Source organism: Perca fluviatilis, chromosome 15 (assembly GCF_010015445.1).
Source record: "Perca fluviatilis chromosome 15, GENO_Pfluv_1.0, whole genome shotgun sequence".
NCBI lineage: Eukaryota > Metazoa > Chordata > Actinopteri > Perciformes > Percidae > Perca > Perca fluviatilis.
Genome location: NC_053126.1, coordinates 18,686,697 through 18,712,826, shown reverse-complemented (window position 1 = coordinate 18,712,826; position 26,130 = coordinate 18,686,697). Strand labels below are relative to the sequence as shown.

Sequence of the window (26,130 nt, the reverse complement as noted above, 5' to 3'; positions counted from 1 at the left end):
AGTTGGGAGTTCAATAACACATTGACAACTTCCTTCAAGCTTCTTTTATTGAGGTGACAGTTTGGCTTTGCCTTGATTTACACAGTAATGGTCATTTACAGTGAAAGTATTACAAAACAAAATCGAGCGGACTGAAGAACAGAAGAAAATCCTAAATTTCAGTATGATCACAGACACAAATGTAATGATCATTTCTGGTACCTGTTGCAGAAGTATTCAGTTTAATGGTGCAGGGAAGTGGTCTAACCTGCCTACTACTCACTCTGGTGCTTTATCGTCAAATTTGCAGTATCTGCAGATTCATATAAAGTATAAAAAGGTCTTAAGGCCTTTATAAGTATTAAAATCTCTAATAAATGTTCATAGAATTCAGAATAGAATTACATGCAAATCATGATTTCTTTGCAACTCCACATTTAACTTTATGCCCCCTTAATCTTTGTTTTGAAGCATTAAGCATTACACATTTGATGAAAACCCTGTTTGAGCTAACAACATCCTTCTGCCATATACTCCCCCTATTGGCCATTTTATCTTAATCCCTTTTATTCACATCCTTGTCTCCATCATAAGGATGCAGGGTGGAACACTTCAGGGTCAATTCAGCACAGAGTCAATGTGCTTGTAATTTACAAACACCTGATACCTGAATATGGGGGAGCCACTCTAAGCTACACTCAGGCCTTGTTTCTGTCTCACTGTACTACTGTTGGTGCACTACAATAAGTGAGTTGGCATCAGTGCACGTTTTTAATGAGTCATTATTTAACATCGGTGATTGTATCTTGGTGGGCAAACTATGAATATACAATACATCTCAAACATCCAGTCAGTCACACATACACACGCTCCAGGGACCACGCATGATTAACTAGTGAGTGGAAATGAAGTGACATTGCTAGGCTGAATGTTTAGAGTCAACCTACCAATGAATACAGTGAGGTGTATACATTTATATAATACATAAGTCGACTCTTTCCTAATAGGCAACAAAGCATATTTGACCCAAGCTTGTTGGCTTGTGCCTAATATGAACTTTGAGTGGTGATTGTCCATTTAACAAAAACACAAACCATTCTATGTGTCGATCACAAATCAACAGTTTCATCTGCTTACTTTTCTGTATCATTTATCTCATTACAGCATTCTTAAAAATATAGCCTTTAAATGCCAGTTTTGGCCAAAACTATACATTTTCATACATTGTTAAGTTGTGCCATTACAGTAATTGCAGTTTTTACATCCTTTCATTTTACAATTTAATATTTTATTTTTATTTGTCAATTTCGCAAAGTCCTGCCCATCTGCAACAGAAGAAGCAAACAATGTTGAGGTGTAGGCTATTTGTGCTACAGAGAGCAAGTACTTTACTTTCTTCATCCTGAGCAATCTAAACAGCTACCATGGATTAGTTTACTTTCAGTGCTAAGCAGCCTACAGTGAAAACATTCGAGCCGGTCTTCACTGTAGTGTCTGCTCATACATTACAGAGTCAGAGGATTTACATTCAAAGCACTCCATTTAACTGTTTTTAACTTGTTTTATATAAACCATAGGAATATAAAAGTCGCTTAACACATTATTCATATATTCACGTATACACTCATTACATCCTAATTGCTATTGTGCATCTGCAAATTAAACATTAACATCATTGGTGGCTGAAAGAAGCTCATATTATTGCATGTTACTGCAAAGTGCGGTCATGCTCTAGCTGATATGTTACAAATGTTTTTTTTTCCTATTTTTTTCACATTAGTGCTTTAGTATCAAGGAGAGCTGCGGTGATAATGACTGAAGCTTTGGTTGCATCACACATCAAACAAAATTTTCATCTTGCCAGAGAAGAACATTTCATTGGACTATATAGGTAGAATTTTCAACTTCCCACTGGAAGCAGCTAAATGAGCAACAACAGTGATGTCAGCGTGGTCGGCTACTGTCCTACAGCGTTATGCAAAAGTATTTGAGCAGTATGAGTTAGAAGTAAAAGATTAACATTTACACTCTTGTGGTCCACTGTACATGTTATTGTGTGTGTGTGTGTGTGTGTGTGTGTGTGTGTGCATGTTTGTTCATCTGTATGCTTCTCCACACGGCCACATGGAGCAGCTGTTTCCTGAAAGATGCTTATTATTGGTGATGGAAGGATTGTGAGATTCTGCCGAGTCAAACTCTCTGTAGCACCGAGCTATTGGCAGCTTGACTATAATATAAGCAACCAGAAGTAAGACAGAAGGAGTAAGGACTTGGATATTTAGGTCACCCTGTCCCTGCTGAGCTTCATCACCTCAACTTTTGTTTTGATTCTGCAGTACACCAACAGCCTGTTAGCTTTTACACCTAGAGGAGTATCTTCATATAATCACACTCTCATTTCTGAAGCCCCATAGTTGAGAATGTGTTTAGGAATCTGAGCATACTGTGATCGGCAAAGCTGCTATCTACTGACACTATGGCAATTCTGAACCACTTATGTGTGCCATTCTGTATAGGTAATGCACTGTTATAGGCTGCAATACAACAAATATAAGCATATATACCTTTTACAATCTTTAAATGTATCATCTCAAAGCTTAACATCTCAAAGCTCCATGCTTGTCCAGTGTGTTCTCTCTTCGGTTGGTTGTTTTTATTCATAAACACCAGTTTTGTTTCGGTGATCTGGATTTTTGTTGCACTGGTTAAGTTCACTAGTTCTCAGATGTGTTTAATGCTCAAACCCAAGACTCCATGAGAGATTGTCACCAAAAGGTATATCTTAGATGGCAATACAGCTATACAGTAGGATATTTGTAGCTTTTATCGGTCTCAAAAATTGATCAGTAAAGAAAAATCAATCAATAAAAGGGTTAGAATACATTTAACTGATGGTCCAACTGTAACTTAACATACTTTAAATCCTGATCCCACAGTGTCTAATCTAAACCCTATCTGAATAAGCTATAATGTTACTTCAGATCAAGCTTGCTCAGATGAGGCACTTCAGTATTTCACCCTGCAATACAGTGTGAGACTTGTTGGCTACTCACGCAACATTGGGCTTGATGTGAACTTTTAACCCTTACCAAAATACGTACTACGTAGAGCACCAGGGGTCTAATTCCACTTTACCCGGGAAAAGGAACACAAACAAAAATATAAAAAAAGAGAATGAAAGAATTAGAAAACCTAATGCAGGTATCTGTGGTTGTTGTAAGTGCTATTTCCCTCTCCCCAAACCCCAGTCAAACCCCACCCACTGTCCCAAAGGTCCTGTGATGCTAGTCACTCCTGAACTCCTCTTCAATTTCCGGGAGGTGCTTTTTTTCTCTCCTCAAGGTCTCAGTCAGCGGCCTGGAGCTGCTGGGGGACTCCAGGTTCTTGGGTTCATTGGTTCGGTAGCTGCCTTTCTGCTGATACGCATAGACATAGATGCTGTACAGGCCTCCAAAGAGCAGCAGCAGCGCCAGGATGACAATGACTAAAGGATAAAAATAGCACAGTCAGAGTTAATCTGCAACACACTGAGGAAAGAGGTGCTTCTAAGAATACTGATGAGGAGCAGGCACTGTTTTGCTGCTATATTATTACATTGTATCAGCCTTGTTGTGTGAATGTAGGTCTGATATTATTTATAATGACAATAAGATGCCAATGCCAGAACCATCCGAGTCAGGTTTCTAATAGGTAGTCAGTCCAAACTGCAAACACAGCAGTGTCTACTGTGACTGAATCCTGCGATTTGTATTTCTGCAACATCTTTGGTGCTTTGTATTTAGTTTGTTTATGCACCTCACATCCCAAAATCCACCTTCTTTTGACACAGATTGACCAGTACTAGTACTTCCTTTGTTATTTTTGTTTCATTCTTTATCATTCTTTTTGTTCAAGTTTATTTGTATAGCACCTTTTCATACTGTACAAATGCAGTTTAAAGTGTTTTCCATGGGGAAAGAAAGCACAGCATACTGTATATCAATGGAACAGAAAGAAACATTTAATTTAGAGATGTATTTGGAAAAATGTATACGTAATAGTAATGATAAAAGACAGAAACACATTTAATGAGAATGCTAAACTGAGTAAACACATACTGAGTTTGATTATAAATTAACTCTGTATGAGTCTGGTGTCAACCAGGCTAGTAAGCCTTGGCACCTACGACCAGAATTATTGTTTAGTAGATCAAGCTTTTGATTCACAGCTAAAGTTTCAAACTTCAGCCCTTGTGTAGTTTTAATGTTCCCCCTGCGTTTGCTTGGGTTTCCTGTCACAGTCCAAAGAAATGCAGGTCAGCTGAACTGGAGACACTAAATTGCCTGTAGGTGTGTGTTTGTTTGTCAGTCAGTGTGTTCACTGTGTAATGGACTGGCCAAATGTCGACAGCGTCTCCCAGCCTTTCTGCCAATGTGTGCTGGGAAAGGCTTCAGTCCCTCAGGGTCATACCCTCAATAAATGGATATAGAGAATGGCTCAGTGCTGTTGAAAATATTTACTGCACCCAACACAGAGCTTAGAGAAGCAATAAAAGCAAGAATTGTATTTAAAGTGACGTTGCATCAGGACGAATGAAGGAAATATATGTCTTCAATATCGTTTCGAATGACTTTGTTCACCAGCAGTTTTGTTTTATCAAGTACATTTAAAACAAGTGGTGTCGTTTCTTAGTCATAACCATTTTATCCTGAGCAGTACATCAGACAGGGATGATGTCTGATAACCAGGGGGGGACCATTGTTGGGATGATTGAATCTTTAATGACATGCTGATGTACTGCATTAGCATAATACCTCTAAATCTGAATGATATATGGAACTGAAGCATCTATCAATGATGAACAGTAAGCTGGGCCCATGCAGACTAAATATAGCTGATCCGGTGAAGGTCTCAGACAGCGATGGAGTTTAATCCTGAGACTCCAGCCTCTCCTGCTCATCAGGGAGACCTGCTCTAATTTTGTCTATCATCTGTAATACTGTGCTGAAAACCTCTCATCTGGTCTCACCACTTATCTTGTAACAGGGTGCAGAACTATGGGGGATTAAATAGGTAAAAAAAGTAAATTAAATATTGATGTTTTCCAGAAATCCATATATACAGGCTCAGTTTCACGCTTTTGTTTTAATGTACTAATTTCTGTGTTGACAGATTTAAATTGTGTTATTTTTTAATATATTCACTCTATTGTTTCATATCAAAATGATGAATTACTGCAGAATGAATTAACATAATATCTATGATGAAACATTTACTACCATTACTAACTGTCTCATAGCATTCTTTAAATGTAATCATAAAAAAATATTTGTAGACTGTCAAATATAATTATGTTTTACTCCATTTTAACTACACTTTACCTATTCAAATTCCTGTCCCAGGTCATGATATTTATCTTTTTCGTTGCCTGTTGCTTTTACATGATTGTTCTATTGTCTTGCATTTAGGAAATGTCTATTATGGTGATAATGGAATAGAGGCTGAATGTACTGTTAAAGTTATTGTACTCATTGTAAGTGATCTGGATAATTATTGTATAGAAGTCTAAGTGTGTAATAGATATTTAAAAGTGACTGATAATTTCTAATATTTGTTTAAAAATCTCTTGCAAAGACAAAGATCTATTTTACTTAAATTCATTTCATTCACACACTCATGTAGATTAAAAGATAATTAGACCTCAACTGAATAAAATCAAATATAATCTCAGGTATGATAATAATGCACTATAATAATGTCTGCCTTTTGTATGTTTTTCATTTTATTTTGTCCCACATGTAATACATTTGAGACTGAAGTCAGACGCTTGAATAAACACTCAAAAGCCCACGCTGACAACCCTGCTCTAATTACGGATTAGAGGATTTTAGGAAAAAAGAAATGAAAATTTCAAACTGCTGATTTGTGTCATCTGCAAGAGGAGGGAAACAGTGAGTAAAACAGAAATGAAGGAGGGAAGCGGTGCTTAATTTCACATCACCGACATTTCTTTTTAATTGCAGCAATTCAGTAACGAGGCAGATATGCCGTATTTGTGTAGATAGGGCAACGTCTCATCAGAGATTTTTAAAGAATAGAAAAATAAATAATCATACCTGTTATCCAAAACAGGCCTAGGTCATCATGGATATAAAAATATTCTGAAAAAGAGAGATACACAAATAAGTGGATGAACACAAAATAATATTCTTTTTTTGTATGGATGCATTATGGGACATATAAACTCACCTATGGTGGTAAACCAGGGGTCTACTTCCCATGGTACATAGCCCAGGATAGGAGGGAAGGCGCCACAGTTGGACTCAGACACGTAGCCTTGTGTCGTTACCGGAGGGTCTGTTTCATTTGGACGGAATAAGGCCTTTAAAGGGGCGTAGACGTTGTATCTTACCCCAGATATGCAGCCTATGAAGCCGGGAGCATTATGCCTCTGGATCTCATAGTCAATGTCGCCAACCTCTGAAAGAGCAGATGGAAACATCAAGACAGTTCCACTTAAAATAATGAATGTTTTAATTATACTGGCAGCAAGATGAAAACCTGACATGTTCTCATCAACAAGTGGTAAATTAAATATTTACCCATTACTCTGCCCAGGAACATGGACTTTGGAGAGTCAAATCTGGCGTCCTCCACTAAGGTTATCTTTTCTACTATGGGCTCCATGTAATCCACCTGTGGGCAAAATAAAGGGGTTTATTACCTTTAGAGCAATGCTAGCTGTTTCCCCATTTCCAGTCTTTATGCTTAGCTAAGGTGGGTGCCCAACGGTCTATGATTTTTTCCAGGAATAATACATAATTTCTTAGAACCATAAACCACAGATCAGGATTGACACAGTAACAGCAGTAGCAGCATGAACCTGTGTTTTGATGGTTCTGTTGTGTCTAGTTATGTTGACATAGTGGGGGTATCCATCCGCCAGGTTTCGATGAGTCAACTGGTACTTGTGTGTTATGAGCCCCAGCTTATATCTCAGATCTACACTACCTATAGCAAGAAAGGAAACAAAAGACATTAATAGCATCTACTCTTTTGATAAATAACTGCATTACATCAACTCCTGGGGTAGTTTTGCAAGAGTCTTTAATCTGTGAATGAAATCAATCTGCTGCTCTACATATGTAATTGTACTTTAAAAAAATTCCAGCTTTTACATTCTCAGACAACTTTCAGACAACGATTCTGAGCTTCTCCTACCGTCAGTCTTGAGGATGATAGCAATGTAGTCTTGGACAAAGGAGCTGATGTAGAGCAACACAGCCGGCGTGTGAACAGTGCTGAAACTGAACTCTATGTCATCTGCTGTGTCATTGTAGCCCAGGCTGAAGTTGTCGTAATGCGGGTCAATCCAGTTGGCCCATGCTGCTTCGTCTGATATAGGTTTCTTTCGTATGTTGTATCTCAGCCACGAGCCAATCTCAAAGTGGGCTCCGATGTCTTCAGAAAAGATCATTGTGGAATTAGATATCTGTTGCAAAGTACTGCGGCAGATGATGTCAGTTTCTATATGTGAAGATTTTGTCAGAGCTCTAGACAAACATGTACACTGTAAATCCAGATTTAGTTGTAATTTAAACGTTTTAGTGGTCACTCCTTATTCTTTCATGTTTTGTTAAAAAACATATTCATTACTAAATCACATTAGTTATGCAGTGCACAGATCACGTTAAGCAGAGATAACTAAGGATGTTAAGTTTCTGTATGGGAGGGGTGGGGTCATTTAAACTGTTCTGCGCTGAAGCGATGCAAAAGCTCATGAGAAAAGAAAATATGTTCTGAACAGTTTCTGTCCTAGTTAAAGTGTGTTTTAATAATGTTCTGTTAATGTTTGGGTGTGCATTTGTGTTATCTGGGTTTTAGTTTTGTATGGTTGATTCAATGTTTATGTTTATCTATATTTCTTGTTGTACCATGACCGAGACCCGGGTGGGGACTGATGGCCTCTGGGCCGTGGCAGTTAAGGTGGAACATACACAGATTGGAAATTAATAGCTCTTCTTCCTGGGTGAAACTTTGTACAGTACAATGCATTGCAAAATTGCAATGTTAAAGTGCCCATATTATGAAAAAATCACTTTTTCTGGGATTTGGGGTGTTCTTTTGTGTCTCTGGTGCTTCCACACACATACAAACTTTGAAAAAAATCCATCCATGCTGTTTTGAGTGAGATACGGTTTCTGAATGTGTCCTGCCTTCAGTCTCCTGGTGAGCTGGTCAAAATCGGCTCGGACTGTGACGTCACAGTCTGAAATGAGCTGGCTAACCACAACCGTTAGCTCGTAGCGTTAGCATTAGCATGCTAACGCTAGCATGCTACGTCGTTCTCAATAGCAAAGCACTGCTACAACACACAAGTTCATCATAATCTCCAAAAGAACTACTTACATGTGTGCCCTCATTTAGAAGTCTCCCAGCTAATCCTGCCTTGTAACTGACCAAAGTTGGAGAAACAGGCTTTCTTTTACTGTCTCTAGAGTTAGCTAGCTGACATGCTCTACATCTGAGCTACTGAGCATGTGCGAGTGCAATCAAAGATAGTAGTGAAGAAGAAGATGAAAAGAGGTCTCACTCTGTAGCTAAAACAGAAACCAGGTGAAAAGAGGATCTGCAGCAGTGAGAGAGAGCTGTGCAGTACAACTAAAATATGGTGTTTTTTGAAAATTAAACCATGTAAACCTATTCTGGTACAACCTTAAAATACAGTTATGAACCTGAAAATGAGCATAATATGGGCGCTTTAAATCTGTGTTGTTATCTATCTTTATATTGACGAATGCTTTCCTTTTTTTATTGTAAGTGGCCTTATGTTTTATATTTGTAATGTTTCTTTGCATGTTTAAAGCTATATTGCATAGATCCTGTCTCCCCCATGAGGAATTCTTAGTAACAAAACTGATGGCGCATCCACATGATACAAGCCTTCTGTGATCGTGCACCACCCCCATCTCTCCGCCACGCAGTTGCTAGTAGCCAAGGAGGACACAAAGCATTAAAGAAACATGATGGACTCTTCAGAAGAGGTAATTATCTTCACTCAATTTTGATGAGTAATACAGAGAGAGTTTTGTATCAACTCATTTGGCAATGGCTTGAATGTAACGGACGTTCTAAAAATATAAAAAAGTTACACACTAAAGCTTTAACTTAACATTCTTATTTTGGACAACAGGACTCCAGAAAGATGTTTACTTATGATTTTTAGTAATGACTAATGTAACTTACTAATGTAAACTTGATTTACTCTTCTGCAACAACTTACCGCTCTGTGTCAATAAAACTTGACCTGTTAAGTTTCACCTTGTGTAAAAACTTAAATGGTTTAAGGCAACCGGTTTCCACACAAATTTCTAGTCAAGTCAACTAATTCGGGATAACAGTGAAACTCACCTTTATGGCAATAGAAACCATCAAAAGCTGTGTTGTTACAGTCACAAGTGTAGCAAGCATAGCCTTCAATACACTGGCCGCCGTTTCGGCATGGTATGGTAGCATTGAGACATTCTCCAGTACAGTTCCTCCTTATACCCTGTTCTTCATTTACTTTCCCCTCTAAATCAAGAGGAACACCGTTCATCCGCAACCCTCGAAGACACCCCAAGAAAGGTCTCAGGGTGCGGTTGGCTGCACCTAATACACAGAATACTTTTATCAGTCGTTATTCATATTTCCTTAATGTTTAGAGAGCATACATTAAGTGCACTGTATGTCATGTTCACCTCAGGCAACCTACCTACTAGGACAGGATGCGTAAACTTCATGGTGACGAAAGTCTGACCTGGAAAACGTGTGACAGCCCAAGGCTGATAATCAACCTTGATGCGGGCCAGCTTCACGTTAAGCTCAGCCTGAACAAAGTGCCACTCGTTGTCATTGAGTGGCACCGGGGAGCGTAGAGTCACATTAAGGATGCCATCACCAACCATAAATATAAACACAAGGTTATGGGTGGCTGGAAGAGAAAAGAAGACATAGAAATAAAAAATACAAAATTGCAGTAATTATTAGATACATCTTTCAGTTGTATGAGGTGAATATCTCCCTGCTAGCAGATGAGTCAACTCACTATTCAGCTCTAATCGTATGAAGTTTCGAAGTTGGTCATCAGAGTTCTCCAAGAAGACGCCGTGGTCCCGATAGGTTTTGAAGTGGAAGGAGATGTCAGCGCTGGAGCCTGGCCTGAAGGTAGGGAAGGTTATGTAGGTGGGCTTGGTGAAGGCTATGGTGTTCCAGATGTTTCCTATGGAAAACAAAAAAAAACACCTCTCAAGTTTTCAGCAAAGCTGAACATCACTGTGTGAGTACAACCAATAATATTTAAGCTTACTGTCGCCATGGCAGCGGAGGGGCCCGACGGTAAATTGTGCTTCGGAGCCGGTCCTGTTGGTGTCCCCGACTACCACCTTCTTCACAGGCAGATGGTCTCTAAAGTCCAAGTAGCCCTTATCTGAGTACCTGAAAAGCCACAGTGGAGATGTTAAGACTTCATCGTCAGTGTCACAGATAAAAGCTAAACCTGCACAATGTACAGTATCCCTCGCTCACCATTGTCTATAGTCAGCATCACAGTTACATTGAAACTTGGGATCGGTGCAGGTTTGGTTGATAGCGCAGCCACACTTTTGGACCTCTCTGAATGTTCCACCCCAGTAATAGTGACTCTCATTGTTACGACCAATCCAGTAACCAAAAGGTCTTCCATCTATTTTGATAAAGAAATGGTGTGTTAGTTTACTATCTTTCTTGTTTTCCATGAGCACACTACCAAATTAATAAACTGACTAATCCCACTTACTGGGGGTGTTGAGGAGACGGGACTTGTAGCAGGAGTAGTCGATCCACTGCTCACAGTACACAGAGGTGTTGGCTAGAGCAGTGACTTCATCCCAGGAGGCGTTCCAGTAGTTGACATCTCCTATATACGGCCGGTCTATTGAACTCCCAGTCACCTTGGTACCGTCCACACGGTCATTCAGAATCACTGTCCAAGCTTTATATGCTGTGACAGATATAGGTCATAGCGATTAAATGTTAAACGAGAATGAAGGATGAAGGATATTAATCTAAGAAGAATGAAAAGCAAGTGAATGTCTTATAAGAATAGAATAGAAAATGCACATTTTGCTAACATGCACACATGGAAACAACTAGACCTGTCTTGTTTTTCCAACTCATTTAATTTCCGATGAAATTTCAGTACACATTTTTCATAACAGGAACACGATAATCTGACTCTCCAACTTTTCATTATAACAACCCAAAGAGGATCCAGCAAACACTGAACACAGTGCTAATGAAGCTGTTTTTTTTTTTTATAAGAGACAATGATTACTTACACTTCATTTTGCAGTACACTTCAAATGGTTTCAGCGGTCCACTGAGATCAGGATCGATGGTGTAGTTTCCAGACCAATACTTGCCACTGAGTCTGTAGGCCTCGCATGACTCTTTATAAACCGCTGTTCGAGAAGGGACGTGATCAATTTGTTATTATTAGGACGAAATATGGTACGGGTCAAATGTAATCTAAAGAAATACTTATTACACTGATAGGATTGTCAGCCAGCACTTACACATGTGACACACTTCTCCTTTATAGCCTGTGTTCTCACACAGACAGATAAAGTCATCCCAGGACTGGATGCATCTGCCTTCATGTTCGCATGGATTTGGACTACATCTATAAACAAAAAGATATGCTTATACTGAGTATTTTGATGTTACAAAAGTGAGACTTACACAAGTGTGTCATTTTCTTTATTTCTCAGTGTTCTCTGTAAGTTGTTTCTTGTAAGGTTTAGGAGGTGAACCTTACCATGAGATGATGCCATCAGCTCTAAAAAAGTGATGTCTCACTCTAAAGACTAACCATTCAGTGCCAAATGCTTCACAAACATCTTGAATGAGATCACATTACTTTGACAACACCATAAAAGAGCCAAGACAATAATTCCTATAGTTCTCCTAATGAATCATTATAGGAATGTGTGTATTTTATAGTACGATGAGGGTACATAATGTGTAACTTTACGACTCAAATAACATGATAAGATAGTTTTGTCTGTTTCCTTTTGCAATTTCCCTCCTATTAATGAAATGATATGCTTTATGCTACATATTGTAAATTAGGTGACATTTCCCACCTGTCAGTGATGCCACAGGTGCCCAACAACAGCTCAGCATAGCGACCCCATTGTCGTTGCAGAATAATGTCAATATCAAGCTGTTCGTTGTCTATGAAGATATGCTGCATGCAACCATGAAAGCGGTTCAGCTTAGTCTCGCACTTCCTTATTGTGTTATTGGTTTTCGGACAACCTGAGCGCAGGAAAGTAAATGTATGAATTGGACAGTACAGATTTTAATTTTAATTTTGGAGTTGTTGAAAATTGTTTGAAGTCATCCCCTCACCTCCAAAAAAGTAGCGGTCTCCCGTACGAATTGTGAAAGGGTTGGTGATCTTTAGTGGAGAGCCCTCCTCCTCATCGATTGTGAGAGTCAGCAGGCTGTCTCTGGCTGCCAAATCCACTGAATGCCAGTAACCATCATTTAGCCGGTATCCTAGAGATTTTGAGATTGGAGAAATGCCTGTCATGCTACTTTATGTTTCTACAATCAGATTCAGTATAGAGATCAGATGCGCCCATTGCTTCAAAAAAGATTATGAATTTCAAGTAGTAAATCTGCCACCTTTATCACTATAACTGTATGTGAAGGGAAAGCTTGACAGGCATAGCAACAGTAACTAAGGGGCGGTGCTTAGCGAACTGTCAATAACATGAAGCATTAGGCATCGTATGTTAAAAAAATCTTTAAATGTTATCTTTTCTGTTGTATCTGACAAGGCCAAACAATTGCATGAGCCCACCTGCAGCAAACTGGAGTTTCTTCTTCCCAGGCTGGAATATAGTGACGTTGATCTGTCCCTCGCTTAGGCCCAGCTCAAGGGCACCCAGGTCATCAGCAAATCGTGTGAACATTAGCAGCCCAGTGTAGTCCCATGAGCGGAACTTAAACTTCACAAACATACGTGGCCTCCTAAAGAAGCCCGGTACCTGCAGATAGTTGTTGGGCCCAGCAAAAGTCATTGGTTTGAGCAGAATGTCCCTGCAGGCATAATGCATCTTTTTCTGAAGGGAAGAAAGAGAAATCAGACCTCAGTTACGGTGAAAACCTTTCCACTGATTGTTATTGCATTGTCAGCATGGAACAGATAAAGTCATGTTGTTTAATTACAATGGATGGCGATCATCAGTAACAGTGTACTAGAATGCAGTATAATGGTTTGTATAAAGCCCTACCTTTCGTGGGATTCGGATGTCAGGTTCCTCTCTCTGAGCCTTGTCAATGATGTTGACGCCATTGATGAAGACGTTCTCCAGGCAGCCCCGGAAATTTGGTGTACTGGGCAGGTGAGGCATATTTTGTTCTATGACACCTCCTACATATAACTAGGAAAAGGGTATAAATAAAATAGTTTACAAGTTGCCTTCAAGTTGTAAGTGAAATGCATTTGGAAGTATCCTTATAAGAAGCATCAGGGAATGTATTCAGCATACAGCTTAGTGATCTTTTCATTTAATTATCACAGCTTTCAGTTTATATTTTATGTTGTAATACAAATACATATGAGGTACCTGCGTATCCAGATCCAGGTGTGTAAACTCTCCTTTACAGATGGCTGTGACTGTGTGACTGTCCACTGTGAAGTTCACCTGTCGACCATAGCGCTTGATGGTGACATAGTGCCAGTGTAGATTATCAAGAAGGCTGCCAGCAGTTAGGGTAGTTCGGCCATCAACTTTGTGTATTACACTGCTTCCTGAAAAACAGAGGGCAAGGACAGGGGGAACTAAACATGAAAACAAATCGGCTCAAATCAGCTCTAAGTAATGTAACACTGATAGAAAATGCTGAGCTGCAGGGCTCTAGTCAACAATCTAACCAGCAATATTAAGCTCTCTAACCCCAGACAACTCAGCTTTTTGTTAGGATTGAGGAAGAGCCCATTTCTTTATGAGATGGATGAAATGGTCACAAATGCCAATATTTTATTCACCCATAACTCTACAACATGATCTCTTTCGTAAATTGCAACTTTATGGGGCGCCCCTGTAGGCATAATAAAAACAATGTCCACTATATTTATCCAACAAACAACTCAAGCTGTACCTAGGCTGATGTGCAGGTAAAGACGGCCTCTCTTCAGCTCCAAGGTGAACAGGTCTCCTTGAATCCCCTCACTGTGTAACAGCAGACCATCCTGCTCCAGAGTCTTAAAGTTTATGGCGATATGGTCTTGTAGTGTACGAGACCTCTTCTCTGGGTACATGTAGACCACTGAGTCATCCCCGTTGTACTGTAGCACATAAGAATCTGCAGACAAAATTTCAAAATGTATTTCTAAAATCACTACAGAGGATGTGACATGCATTTTAGGTTAAAGTCTTATGTAGCATTTTTTGAGGGTTGTAAGGATTATCTAGGTAAATGCTACATGGCACATTTCCTGGAGCTCGTCAGATGTGTGTATGATGTTCCTGAGCATGAATCTGGGGATACTGAGCTTAGTCATCTATTAACTAGGAACAAATTGTATCATATTTGGCACTTAGATTTAGTGACATATTATCAAATGATTAAGCACTGGGATTGTAGAATTTCCCTGGATGTGAATCAGAGACAGTAAATCCCTGGCTAGCGTCCATCAGTCATTTTTACCATAAGGGCAGCCAAACAGCTCCAGCCTCACACCAATCTTCCCTCCATTCTCTGTGTTCCACGCCAGAGGCAGCAGGCGTATGTGTTTAGCAGTAAAGGCGTAATGGAAGACATTCCTCTTTATCTGATAATAATTCCAGTTTGCAGGCAGCGTCTGCAAACAGATGAAAGAGGGAAATAGGGAAAAGAGTTATTGAGACACTGCAATGGTGTTAAGGCCTTATTAAGGGACTGGAGATGAACTGATGATGAGATTAGCTTTGTCAGTGTTGAGAGCGAGAATATGCTGTGCTGTCTTTGTTTCAGTGCCAGTGACAATGAATTTAATAGAACACCCATTTACTGCAGAATCGGCTGTAAAGATTACATTTGACTATAATCCTCGCCTCATCCCTGTTATGGCCCTCATCCCACCTCAACCACCCGGTCTCAGTGACACCTACAGAGTTTCCTCCATCCATGATGTACGGTGTCCAGGAGTCTGGTCGGTCTCCATAGAGCAGGGTGTACTTGGTGATCCAGTCATATGAGTTAAAGGTCCCCTGGGTGGCAATGGCCACCAGTCGATACTTCCTGCCCAGGTCTACCTGCAGCCATGGCTGTCTGTCCCTGGGGGATGGGGACCAGCCACTGCTGCCTAAGGAGGTGAAAGAGAAATATGAGTGTTTGACTAGAGGGGTCACAGACACAGTTTGACTGGGATGAAATCATGTCCAAAGCATTTGTGATATCAACTGAATTTGTAATTTATGGCAGCCATTTTAAACTTCTGTCAAATTTGGGGTGGAGAACTTGAATGAGCTGGTAAAGTTCAGCTACTGTACTGTTTTAGCCTTTAGTATTTTGCAGATTACACAATATACCACTAATCTATTTAGCTAATTGTAGCCCATTACTTATACTGTTGGCCTCTATCTGTTGGCTAACAAGCAAATTCCAACAGCCATTATGATTGTTCCTTCAATTGCTAGATTTTGTAATCTGAGGTCCTTATTTCTGTACTAAAATGACAGTAGATTATATACATAGTGTTTAGGATCCCCAAGGAGTTTAAGGAGTCTCCGCCTGTGGCATACTGATACTGCAGTATCTGGAAGTTGTTGCTTTTTGCCACTGTGAGAATAACCCTTTGTTACACAGGTGGAACTAATAACATTAATGTGCCTGCACACTGCGACTTGTTATATTAGTTAGATTTGTGCTTTTCCTGCGGTCATAAATTAAAACTGCCATGAGAAAGGTCTGTAAAGTGAATGTTTTGAAGTCATGGATGAACTCAACACTACTTACCATACAATTTGGCAAAATTGGCAGAGTAAAGAAAGTTGTATCTGGAGGAGGCCAGGAAGGAAGAGGCATAGAGCCCAGAGATCAGCGGATCAACGCATTCTCCTGCAATGAAAATCAGGAAGACACAAAGGTCACGAGTTATTACACCTTCTCATTATGCAGTTTTGACACATTACTTTCAAAATGATACAGTTATGGGCAACAAATACTGTGCAGCTTGATAAGAAAAAATTGCAGTTTAATGAGAGGCTAGTGCATGCTCCATTAGACATAAAATACAAATGTGGCCGGATCAATCCAATTAAATTCAAAGCACAGCACAAACACATTTAGTCTTTCTTCTGGTAAAGGTATACAGATAGTGAGGTCACAGATTAATATTCCACAGTCGAACACAATCCCTAAATAGCCTGCTTATAAGGTTGTGGACCAAGACTTATAAATCTAACTGTCCTGACATCTATTCTGAGCGTGCATCATCTTTGCATCTTCATTCCTTCACAGGATGGGTGGGACGAGCGGTGAAATATGAGACTGACAGCTACTGATTATGTACACTATCTCTGAGATAAACTATTGTGAATATCATGAGGTTACACAACACCCCCTTACAATTTCAAAAGAGGTCTGGTCTTGTTCTTTTTGGTGTTGCAGAGGCAGAATAAAAATGTTGCTGCGTCACATGATTGTTGCTGTGTGTACGTGCCTGTCAGTGCCTGTATGTGTGTACACATTTTTGTGTAATTTCTTGAAAAAAGTACTTGCAGTGTCATGGGTGGAAAAGTCGAAGGCAAACTGAGAATGTATCTTTGTCTTGTTGAGTTGCTATTCTGCATGTGGTTATGAGACTGATAAGACCATCACCCATCTGCTCAGGCTCGCTCCCCAGGCCACGGCTATTAAAACTGACCATAATTCTACCTAATCTTGCTTGTGTCACTGCTGAGGATAAATGTGCGATGCCCTCACCTCTAGCTGCAAGAGAAACACTGGCCTATTTTAAGTGCCATAGTATGTTCTTTAACAGTCCCAAAAGCTATAATATAGATAGGCTAAAAACTATAGATGGATTGAGTTTTACTAGAATATGAAGGTAGGAAGAAGCAGAGAAATTAGTTTCAATCTCAGTGTGCACAGGACCAACTACTGTAAAATTAAAAAAAGAAAAAAAGGTAAATGAAAGCATTTCCAATCTGACCTTCCTCTTCTTCCTCCCTTATCATTATAATCTCTAAACTTCTGGAGTTGTTAACTTAACAAGAGTTCTGGCATTGTAATTTCTGTTCTTACAATTACAAAGGTCATGAAGAACAGGAGATGCTGTTATCAGAATTAGTATGCAGGCTGCAGATGGAGCAAGATGAGAAAGGGTGCTGCATTGACTCACATTTTAAATAACTTTGTCAAAGAGCAGAAGGCTGAGTGATCACAGCAAATTCAGCAGAAATTAGGAAGTGGAGAACTTCATCATGACACTACCTTAAATAACACATGAAACATCCGTGAGCGATGACACAGCACGAATACACCATTTTCTGCCTCATCTTGTAAGAATGACTTTGTCATATGAGCACGAGTTCTGTCACATGTAATGCAAGGACACGCTGCACATTTAGGTGGAGTAAATGTGCTGAGCAAGTGAAATGTGACCTTGACTTTCTGCCACTGAGTGCCTCTCTAATAGGCTTTCTCACCGTCCTTATCATACAGAATGCCCTGCTATGCTGCAGATGATCGATAACAGATCTCTGCTGCATCGCTCCATTACTAGACTGCAGAGCCAATTCAAATGATCCACTGCTCAAATTGCTATTCAAACAAAAATATTTAAAAGAGTGGCGCAGCATTTACACAGGCAAAGCTTACTTGCTACTAATAGCTTAAGGTGTATTGATTTGTTTTAATTCTTCATTTAGTAGTAGGAGGAGAGTTTGACTTTAAATGTGGAGAGCAGCTCCATCCCAGCCTACAGCAGGTTAACCCAGGCCAATCAGCTCCTCCTTATGACAAGACTGCCACGCGTTCTACACCCCCACCTATTCAACGTCTTGCTTTGTTTCCCTCACTCTGAGTCCTCTATCGTTTTATCTCCATTCCAACTCAAATCATCCACTCTTTCTTGCTCTCACTGCGTCCCATTACCTCATACTCTCTCTCATCATCTTGCTATTTTTTACTTTTCTCTCTGCCTCTCTCTCCCCAAGTGGGCGTTGTCGTGATGCAGTAGCTAAAGTGTACCTGAAGCCTGTGCAGAGCATCCAGTCACCAGGTTTTCACCCCTCTCCTTGTGATCCTGCCCCCCTCCTTCTCTGCACCACACACATTTATCACTAAGGGAGTGGGGAACAGTGTGGCTGTGTAGAGCTCTAGCACCATGCTTGCTGAATCATCAGTTTGCTGTAAGGGTAGACTGGTCTGTCTGGGCTGACACATCATTAATGCTGGTTACATACAGTATGCAAAGAGGCGCCTCCTCTGCCTGTCTCTAGCCTGTGATGTGTGACAGCTGAGGATTCAGACAGCAAACCCTGTATGTGCGCTGATGTCAACTGAATGCAGATAACCAACAATATATCAAAAACTGCTGGGAAAACTGCAACAGAACAGTAGGGGTAGTAAAGTATAGCATGCTCTGTTAAAGGGGTTTTAATAAATCATTCATACCCAGGCAGGCATCACAGTGGGTGGTGTCTGACTACTGCCAGACATAAAAACACAAACCATGAAGCACATCAGAATAAATTAAATTAAATTCAGATCTCAAACTGCTTTATTTGCTGTCTAAAAGAACAAAGCAGTGGCGTTTGCACACATAGCAACATGCGCTTCCTTCTGGATATCACATCCCCTCACATGGACCAAACAGGTTCCTGCTGCCCGGGCTGCTAAACCATGACAGAATGCACAAATCATAAACTTGAGATTGATGCATAAGCATTACACCCTCCTAAATAAAACACACATCTTACTAAGTGAGCCTTGGCCTCACCCTACCCTGGCTCTCTGTGCTCTGGGATCTGAGGCTCCATTTTAATCTAGCAGAGCTGCATTTCCACATAGCAGATACACAGACGGCCTGGCCTTCAATAAAGTACCAGCGGGATCTACAACAAGCTAAACCCACAGGCCCCCACTTACTGGTTAGCATTCAGTGATCTAATGACGTTTACAAACTCCCACTCAATTGCAGACTTTCCCATTCATTCACTTTTAATTCTCTCAACACCATTTACCATCCCAGCCTACCATGTGACAGGGCAGCAGCATGGCGTCTTATGCAAACCATTTTTCAGTAAATGTTATTTCCCTACAATAAGTAACAGAAAGAGCTCCGAAAAGTGCACAATACATATGTAAAGAGGATCCACATTAACACCCAGAACTATATACGGTTGTGTGTATAAGAAGTCAAATGACAACGCATTCCTCCTCCCTGATCTAGAACTAATATCAAAAACTAATGACTCATGCAATGGCTGTTTGGGGTTAATTAACAGTCAAGACCCTGTGAGGTCATCATGACACTGACATCATGCATAAAGCTTATTAGTATGCATACAGGCTCTGTGATAGAAAGGTATCACAATCCAATTTAGCCCCAAACACAGCTCCACCTCTGTTTACGGTCTATGGTCCAACTAAACCCACCTGACTGCCCGACTGATCTGACTGATAGTAATGATTTCCCTGCCGGGTGAATCCACGCTCGTCGTGTGCAAGATGCAGGGATTTATTTTTGGGCTTCCCAAAAAAAAAAGTACTGCAGTGGGCTGGTCCCGCTCAGGACACTGTGCCCTGCGCTCTCAACCGCCACTTTGAAAAGATGTTTAGAGGATTTTCACCCAACAAAAACATACACGTTCAAAGCCATTTGGAGATTATTATATTAGAAACCTAAATAAATAGAAATAGACTTCCGAGCAGCATCGTGCTCTGCAAAGAAGTCGAGAGTTGAAGCCACACGGTGCAGAAACTTGCGTGCTGGCTGAGAGAAAGCACTGCAATGCAGACAGCGATGGGGATAACCATGCGCACCTTCTGCAGGACCGACGCGGTTTGCTCCTACACTTTTTTTTGTGATCCCACTACACAATGCTTTATTGAAATTACATTAGCCAAGACATGCAGTGAAATTTAATGATCTATGTTTTAAGGCTGTCTGATTTTATCGCAACGTGTGTTGTTGCCCTTTAACGATCTCAGCACCTCAGGCTACATTTTGCCCTCCAGTGGTATTTTCCACTTATCAACGAATGTTATAATGCAACTTTTTCAAAGCATATGATCAGATGCTAAACAATATGCAGATAAGGCATGTATACACACTTTGAAATATTTTAATAATATTCTAGCAGCAGATAATAGATGAACAGTTGCTGTTTCACAAGACTTACGTGATGAGCAATGTTGAAAACCCAAAAATAAGAGGCATATGCTCAGTATTTTGCAAGTCATCCTTCACTTAGGACACGTTTCTCCGCATATGCTATGTTAATTAGATCGTAGATTGTTCTGCAGCATCCTCTCACCCCCCTTTAGCCCAACTTTAACTCGCGCAGCTCCAACTCCTCTTCCCGGGATTTCGGGCAGCCTCTACCGGGTCGGGGACGCGCATCGGATGCTGGTGCTGATGCTGCGCTTGGCCGAGAGCGCGCACTTCTTCTTTTATATCCTTTAAATTGTTTCTTTCAAATGACCGTCATGTAATGGTGTGGCTCCTGCATGATATAATTCAACATATTTGTAAACTAGCAGAATGCTTGTAGGCCAGTTGGGAGTGGGGTTCTGTAGCGTCCTTTCCGCAGGAGTCTGGATGCAGAAGAGACTGGAATGGAGGAAGGAAAAAAAAAAACTTTTTTTGTCCGCTGCAGAATGAAAGTATTTTTCCAAAACAATTAAAAATAATGTGATGTTGCTTAAATCTCCAAATAAGTCTTGTGGAACTGGTCAAAAACAACAATATCCATCAAGGATGTGGTAATATCACCAATGCACCAACGATTTATTCCTCTTCTCTTTTTTCATGGCATCTCCTATCATCCTTTGGTACACTTTTCGTGCCTGCCAACTAGAGTGCACTGCCTGCGCTAGTGAGGAGATGGTTAAGTATTTCTCTCGAGGAACACACATCTAAACTTGAACCCCAAAATAGGATGGAAGTCCTTGATATCCTGTGTCAGCAAGATGACTATATAGAATGACAATCACAGCAGGCTGCACAGTTTTGCGGGTTGTCTGTTTGACCTTGTCCAGGTACTCTGCCCATGCCAGTGCATTCACAAACCATGTCCAGAGAAGAACAGGTTACAGGATGATGATGCCAGCTGTGCCTGAACTCAGTCTCATCCCCATGCATACACAGGGGGTGGGGGCAGGGTGAGACTGAGGCAGAGGGGGATTTGTGGCAAAGGGTGGCACATTGACCACAAAATAAAAAAAGGCTTTGGGATTAAGAAGTGGGTTTATGGGACGGCAGTGTGTGAGTGATGATGTGAGATTGAATGCCTGGGCCAGTATGGGATTTACAGTGTTTTCAATCAAATCAGATTGTCAGTTTGTAAGCTCCCTGTCACTGCTTTACCCCTGAAATACCATAAGAGTAGAATTATATTTGCAGAGAGAAGACAATGGCCAAGGGAAGAAAATAACAGGGGAGAGTGAAGTAGGGCATCAAATCAGCAGGGATAACTGGCTGCAGATGTGGCCTAGGCACTACAGAGGCATCTATTTAACTGACAAGAGACAGGTACAAAAATGATTTGTTGAGGTCATTTATCTCAATCGCAGTGGAAATCAATATATTACTCAAAAGTTCTGGATATACAAGAGGTTTTCTTATTGATAGTGAAGTGTGAGCCATACTATTTCACAGATATTCAAACAAGGTGCAATGACATTCATAAGTGTTAAAGTATCCTACACTATACTGCTATGTTTTATGTATGGTTTATCATACACTAATTTGAACTATGTTAAAGGTAAAACAGCAAGCAAAAGCATTATTTTATTTCTTCAGTAAATTGTCTCTGTTAGAATATTAGAAAGTCTAGACTATAAGACTATTAATGTTAGTGAACAAGTTAAAAACCAAGTGTTGTGTTCTGATAACTGCTGTTCTGTTGTCTTCAGATAACATGTGTAGTACACACAAACACAAGCACACCCTGCACATAGGTGCTAAGCTATAGAGCTTATAGATGGTTAGGCTGGATTGCCATCTGTTTCCCCATTGACCTTTAATATTTGACCTTATAGTAACCATAGATACCAGTTCAGAGGAGACCTAATGAGGTCTGGTTGGGGTTAAACCACACATCTAGGGAAAAAAATATAACACAAAGGCTCAAGTGATAAACTGATTAACAAGAGCAACCAGAGGCAGAATTCCCAGCAAATACAATCCAGGCTTTCCAATACTCAACCTCACTCACAAAGTCATTTTGGCATCATGTTTGCTGCAAAATATTGTATACCCAAAATACACAACATCAGTCCTACAATCCTCTTATTTCCATTATGTGAATAGCTCTGCCAATGGGGTGAAATCGTTCCAACTATTCACAATGAAGGCTGACTTCATTGACTTCAATGAAGGCTGAAGGAAGAACATACATACATGTTTTTAAAATCTTAAAATAAGGCAGAACACTAATTTAATTATTTAAATTCAGCTGTCATTTGATATTTAGCTGTCAAGTGATATAAATTACTTCATTTTGAAATATCTATGTTACCTCACTGGTGGACATTTTTAAGAATGCAATTTTAATGCAGGATTAAATATTACTTGTTTAGACCTAAGTTAAATTTTAATGGAAACATATATTCAGTCGCTACGAAATTAAGAGGTAATGTGAATCATAAGAGGAACAACCTTTTTTTGTACAATATGTTTTGAACTAAATTTGCATTTTGTGATTGCAGCAGCAGTTTCAGTCTAATCACAATTGACCACTAGATGTCAGATTAAGCTCAGATTTGGATCTCTGTTTCTCACACATGATGTCAGTTTAACATTATTCTGCAGGTCTTATGTTTTTATATAATGCTTCATGCTGCCAAAATGTTTTGAACCTGTAGGGCCTACATCAATTATAAATGAATGAGCAAATGATCTTTGGGTAATAAAATGAGTCTGGCAGTAAAATATGCCAGATCATTTGCGAGCAGTTACCAAAAGAAAGCCAAAAAATATGCACATGTATCAAGATATATGATCTAATTTCACACTTTTTATCCCACTTTAAACTAATTGAAATACAAATACACACACACACTGTAAACGGCCACGCTGTCTGTGTCTTCTTCTACAGTCTTTAAAACACACACAAATCCACAAACAAACTCACAGGTGGAGGAGACCTGTGATGGTCTTGCTTCTTACAGGGATTTTTTTCCTTTGGGATCAGATTGTACTTTTGTCTACCCCCATGAGCATTGTGTTTATTTTCCATATGGGTGCCACTGTACACTGCATAGACTATGTGCTAAGTGTATAAGCATGAAAACACACATAAACACGCAGACATTCTCACACGTAGACATAAACCACCAACACCACAAACAGGGGCACACAAACACACACACCTACTCACAAACATGGGTCAAGTCATGACTTACACCCAGATGTTTCCAAGAGATAGTGTTGCTGATCTGTTATCATGGCTGGTTGCTACTTGTCATGAAGATGGATAAAGGAATCTGTCAAGCTTTGTATGATGAGCATGGGCATTTATTTCTCTGTATCTGATATGTCAAACACAAAACCGTAGCAAGTAAAGCTGACAATGGTTGGTTTGAAACTGTGTGTCAGAAACTGGGCAATTCAGCAAGATTGTATTCCTGTTGGACTCTAAGACAGGTGTTTATTGGTTTATTTTGGCCACCCCCTATAGGAACCTGCATAATGGCGGGTGAGCTGCTGTAAACAGGGCAATTAAAGCAGCCTGCTCTCAGGCCTGCTGGTAAAGGGCCATGAGCCCAGCTGGGGAAGCCCAGACTGGGATCCCACCTCTGAAGATCTCCCCCCATTGTTAGCTCAAATGCTGTGTCCAGGACAGCTGCTACAACCTGTTCAACCACTCACTATTCAGAGTGGACACACCAACAAACTCAGTTTAGGACACTGACTGATGGAAATGTTACAAAACCAAATGACAGTGGCTTCGGCTGTGGATCTTAACTTAAAGGAATAATTCAACATTTCAGGAAATACGCTTAGTTGCTTTCTTGTGTAGAGGTAAATCATTTATTCCTACCAGCATTACACTACTGAATACGTTAGGGAAAATAACTTTAATAATACTGCACTTTGGTATAATATTAAAATGTCACTGATGATGTTGTACCTTACTATTGATAGCACACTGGTGCTAATGATGCTGCACTTTACTATTTTATAATGTAGAGATATTTGGTGTTGTGTATTGTTGTTGTGCAGGGGGGTTTAGTGGTCCTGTTGTTGTCTGTGGTCTGTCTGTCTATCTGATGAGCTGTATGGTGCAAGATGAATTTCCGAAAGGATCAATAAATGTCTATCTATTTAGGTAGATGAGTAAATTGATACCACTCTCATATCAGCATTTAAATTGAATTTTAGTGTTTTTTACTTTCATATTTTCCCGTCTTGTAATGTTATTATTCAATTCATTTCAATTTTATTTATAGTATCAAATCATAACACGAGTTATCTCGAGACACTTTACAGATAGAGTAGGTCTAAACCACACTCTATAATTTACAAAGCCCCAACAATTACAGTAATTCCCTCAAGAGCAAGCAGTGCGACAGTGGCGAGGAAAACCTCCCTCTTGGGAAGAAACCTCGGACAGACCCAGGCTCTTGGTAGGCGGTGTCTGACCCGGTTGCGGGGTTGGGGATGAACAGTGGCAATAATAGTCACATTAATAATGGAACAGTGACTTCAAATGGTAGTCGTAGTAGTTCATGTCATATCAGCGGCTGCAGGGCGTTACAGGTGTGCGGAGGCCCAGCAGAGCATGGATGGACGTAGCAGGAAACGGCAGGGTTTAGCAGGAAGCAACGCATGCACGGCAGGGGCCGAGCTTAGCAGGGAGTGCAGCAGGAGACCGCGACGCGCTGCAACCAGGATCTTGGTGCACGTTTTCCAAGGAAATACAGCAAGGAAAAAACATAAGGTAAACTGCGGGAGTAAACTCCCCAGAAGCTAGAAATTAACAACATAGGACTTCTGACGAATGCTTACACAAATGGTAATAAAAAGGGAGAGGAGAGAGCAGCTCAGTGTGTCAAAGGAAGGAATTCCCCCGGCAGTCTAGAACTATAACAGCGTAACTAAGAGAGACAGGTCAAAAATTATGTTATTATGTTAGCATTATTGTCTCTCTCTGTTTTAGCCGTTTGTTTGTTTGTTTGTTTGTTTGTTTGTTTGTTTGTTTGTTTGTTTGTTTGTTTGTTTTGTTTGTTTGTTTGTTGAAGCACTTGTCCACTTCAAGGCTGTCAAGAAAGTATAAGTGATGTAGCAGTAAAAGATCTAGTCAGTCTCCTCTATCCATTTTGAAAGGTTATTCCTTTGTGTCTGCCTGGTCAATACAACGGAAGAGTCTGTAAGCCATGTAAGCTCTCATCAGATTCCACTTTACTCTGTTAAAACAAGTGATGAATGAAGTCATGACACCTATTGCTGTGAATGACCTATTTCTATGCACACACACGCTCACATACATATTCAAAGTTGATTAATCTACAGAAGAGACAGAATATATGCACAACTACAGCTCCACAAAGACAACAGCACTGACACCTGCATTAAGTTTAAATACAAAAAACAGCTGCAGCCTAATGGAGATGCATGGAGCTGAGACACTTTTGTTACACACACACACACAGAAGTTCGCACATACACAGATGCAGAGCCAAAGCCAGTGACACACACACACACACACACACACACACACACCACTCGGTTGTGTTTCCCTCACGCAGCAGACAAGCCGCAGTTATTTAGTCTGCCTCCCAGTTTGTTTGCCCACTGTCTTCTCTCTTTTGTTACTCTGCCTTGGACTTTGTTTGATGTGAACTGCTGACTGTAGCAAATGACAGTTGCAGCTGGGAGGATGATGAGTGAGGATGAAAAGGGTCACGCCAAGTGACAAAGTA

General features: G+C 40.3%; 1 protein-coding gene across 1 annotated transcript; it reads right to left on the bottom strand.

Moving 5' to 3' along the window:
• Positions 1 to 29: 29 nt before the first annotated feature.
• On the bottom strand, positions 30 to 21,298 carry cntnap1 (contactin associated protein 1). Its single transcript, XM_039825405.1, has 24 exons — positions 20,385 to 21,298; positions 15,991 to 16,092; positions 15,144 to 15,337; positions 14,701 to 14,854; positions 14,152 to 14,355; positions 13,617 to 13,801; positions 13,281 to 13,430; positions 12,848 to 13,109; positions 12,391 to 12,540; positions 12,123 to 12,297; positions 11,553 to 11,659; positions 11,316 to 11,438; positions 10,775 to 10,978; positions 10,525 to 10,681; positions 10,307 to 10,434; positions 10,046 to 10,219; positions 9,713 to 9,931; positions 9,370 to 9,609; positions 7,180 to 7,419; positions 6,842 to 6,969; positions 6,561 to 6,654; positions 6,208 to 6,438; positions 6,075 to 6,119; positions 30 to 3,463 (listed from the first exon to the last, which is right to left on the bottom strand). Exons 1-24 carry the CDS (start codon positions 20,443 to 20,445, stop codon positions 3,264 to 3,266), a joined length of 3,927 nt encoding a protein of 1,308 aa, XP_039681339.1. The 5' UTR covers positions 20,446 to 21,298; the 3' UTR covers positions 30 to 3,263.
• Positions 21,299 to 26,130: the final 4,832 nt, after the last annotated feature.

What these genes read in the sequence shown, in the direction of transcription:
- cntnap1 (XM_039825405.1), bottom strand. Translation starts at nt 20,445, where the DNA reads ATGACTTGCAAAATACTGAGCATATGCCTCTTATTTTTGGGTTTTCAA. An exon ending in TTTTCAACATTGCTCATCAC is followed by an intron (nt 16,093 to 20,384) that starts GTAAGTCTTGTG and finishes TTTTCATTGCAG; the next exon opens with GAGAATGCGTTGATCCGCTG. An exon ending in CCCCTGGTTTACCACCATAG is followed by an intron (nt 6,120 to 6,207) that starts GTGAGTTTATAT and finishes TCTCTTTTTCAG; the next exon opens with AATATTTTTATATCCATGAT.